General features: G+C 63.0%; 2 protein-coding genes across 2 annotated transcripts in view; one reads left to right on the top strand and one right to left on the bottom strand.

Annotated features, from left to right (window-relative positions):
* The window catches only part of SLC6A9 (solute carrier family 6 member 9), a 38,788-nt gene that overhangs the window by 11,422 nt on the left and 24,863 nt on the right, over positions 1-2,503 (bottom strand). The window lies entirely within an intron of this gene.
* Positions 363-2,503, top strand: part of B4GALT2 (beta-1,4-galactosyltransferase 2) — a 9,050-nt gene continuing 6,909 nt past the window's right edge. The window contains exons 1-2 of the mRNA XM_009637968.2: positions 363-843; positions 1,208-1,443. Of these exons, the coding sequence (XP_009636263.2) occupies positions 411-843; positions 1,208-1,443 (669 nt within the window). The 5' untranslated portion in view covers positions 363-410. The remainder of the gene's footprint in view (positions 844-1,207; positions 1,444-2,503) is intronic.

The raw sequence follows: 2,503 nt of genomic DNA, 5'->3' as shown, positions 1-2,503 counted from the left end.
TGGGACGGGGAGCAGGGAAGTGAGGTGCCTCAGAAAGGGGTGGCTGGTGGGGGCACCCATGGTGCCCTTGGGACACCCCAGGCTGGCTGTGGTTTGGAGAGTGTGACCTTCAAGTGCCCAGCCTCCATGGAGGCTCTTCGTGGCGCCTGTGGGGGTATCCCCATCCCCTGCCTGGGGGGGTGATGGGGACGGGGAGTGGGTCTGGACCAGTCTTGGCCTTGTAAAGCAGGGAGGAGACTTACTGCATGGGGCTGGGGACCTCTCATGTCTTCATGGCTGTACCTTCAGAGGGGGGGTCTGAGCGCAACATCCCCACAGGGCACTCACTGGCAATCCGACCTGCAAGCCCATCACCTCCTCATCAGGCCTGTGCTGCTCCCACCACCCTGCTGTTGTTTGGGCTGGGGTTGATGGCTCAGGCTGGTGGTGTCTTGAGTGTTGCGTTTCTTGGCAGGATCGGGGCTGGGGCTGGGGCCGCCCCCCCTGCCCCAACTGAGCGCACATGTCCGCCTGCCCGTGCCCGGAAGATGACCAGGCTGCTCTTGGGGGTGACCCTGGAAAGGATTTGCAAGGCTGTGCTGCTGCTCTGCCTGCTCCACTTTGTCATCATCATGATCCTCTACTTCGATGTCTACGCGCAGCACCTGGACTTCTTCAGCCGCTTCAACGCCAGGAACGCCTCACGTGCCCACCCCTTCTCCAACTCCTCCCGCCCTAACGGCACCGTACCCAGCTACGGGCCGGCCGGTGCTGAGGCCCCGTCCCCCAGCGCCAAGCCCAGCACCAATCTGTCCGCCACCGAGAAGCCCTTGCAGCCCTGCCAGGAGACACCTCCTGGCTTAGGTGAGACGTGCGGGATGAGTACAAGGGGGAGTTGGGCTCTGGCTCTGAGCATGGGGCTGGGGTGGGCAGCCATGGGTAGCATTCCCATCCCCTGGGCCCTGGGCATGGCTTCCCGGCGGTCCCAGGGGTGGAGCAGTGGAGAAACCCCAGCCTTGAACTGGTACCAAGACAGCTGTTTTCAGGTTTTGTTAGTGTCTCGCCCCTGTTTGAGAAAGGTTTTGGGTGTTCTCTGCCCTCGACAGTGCCAGTCCCCCTTGCAGGTCCCCCTCGCTGTTTGCTCCACCAGCCTGGCCAGGAGCAGCAGGTGACCATGAGCCAGACCGTGTCCCATCCCACAGGCATCACTCTGCCCTCCCTCTTGCAGTTGGGCGCCTGCTCATTGAGTTCAGCTCTCCCATGAGCATGGAGCGGGTGCAGCGGGAGAACCCCGACGTGCGCCAGGGTGGCAAGTACACCCCCACAGACTGCCTGCCCCGTCAGAAGGTGGCCATCCTCATCCCCTTCCGGCACCGTGAACACCACCTCAAGTACTGGCTGCACTACCTGCACCCCATCCTGCGCCGGCAGAAGGTGGCTTACGGCATCTACATCATCAACCAGGTGAGGGGTGCGGGGGAGAGGGGTTGACAGGGCTGGGGTGGTCAGGCGGGCATCACTGAGCTCTGCCCCGCAGTTTGGTGAGGACACCTTCAACCGGGCCAAGCTGCTCAACGTGGGGTTCCTGGAGGCCCTCAAGGATGATGAGGAGTATGACTGCTTCATCTTCAGTGACGTGGACCTCGTCCCCATGGACGACCGCAACCTCTATCGCTGCTATGAGCGGCCGCGGCACGTTGCTGTTGGCATGGACAAGTTTGGGTTCAGGTGGGTGCTCTGCGGGGCTGGGGTGCTTTTCTGGGCAGGGCTGGGATGACACCAGGGCCACCAACCTTTGGTGATCACCTGGGGCAGACGTGGGGTCGCTGGCTCTAATTGTGAATGTGGGACGGGAGAAGATGCAGAGCCCTGGTGGGAGGGTGACACAGGAAAGGGCTGGTGTTTGTCCCGGGGGGTTGCCATGGGGCTGACCCCCATCCCTGCCTGCCCCTGGGGGCTGACCTGTTTGCTGTCACCCCACAGGCTGCCCTACGCCGGCTACTTTGGTGGCGTCTCTGGGCTTAGCAAGTCCCAGTTCCTGAAGATCAACGGCTTTCCCAACGAGTATTGGGGCTGGGGAGGAGAGGACGATGACATCTTTAACCGGTAGGTGCCAACCCCTCATCAGCACTGGCTGGTTGGCGTGTGCTGGGGCTCCCCGCCGAGCACTGACCTGGCACCCTCACCAGCGCCGGGGCTCCCAGTTTTGCAGGAGAATGCACGGGGAATGCCACATGGTGGGGAGGGATTTCATTACCCTCCAACTTGAGGCTTGGTGACCCTCACAGATCGAACTGGCCCTTCCCAGGGTGTTGGGGTGGCCATGGGGCACCCATGTGCCTTCCTTGTGGCTGAACCCCCCCAGGGTGGGGCCCGGCGCCCTCCTGCTGCGGTGTGAGCTGGGCAGCACGCCTGCAGGCTCCACTCCAGGCCGGAGCTGGGATGCAAAACTTGTAAGCGTCTCGGTGGTGGCTGCACAGCAGCCAAGCAGGCATTTCTGCTGGCAGCCGGCAGGCTGCAGCAC

The sequence above is a fragment of the Egretta garzetta genome, unplaced genomic scaffold (genome assembly GCF_000687185.1).
Source record: "Egretta garzetta isolate BGI_Z169 unplaced genomic scaffold, ASM68718v1 scaffold75, whole genome shotgun sequence".
Lineage (NCBI taxonomy): Eukaryota > Metazoa > Chordata > Aves > Pelecaniformes > Ardeidae > Egretta > Egretta garzetta.
This window is presented reverse-complemented; position numbering and strand designations above follow the sequence as displayed.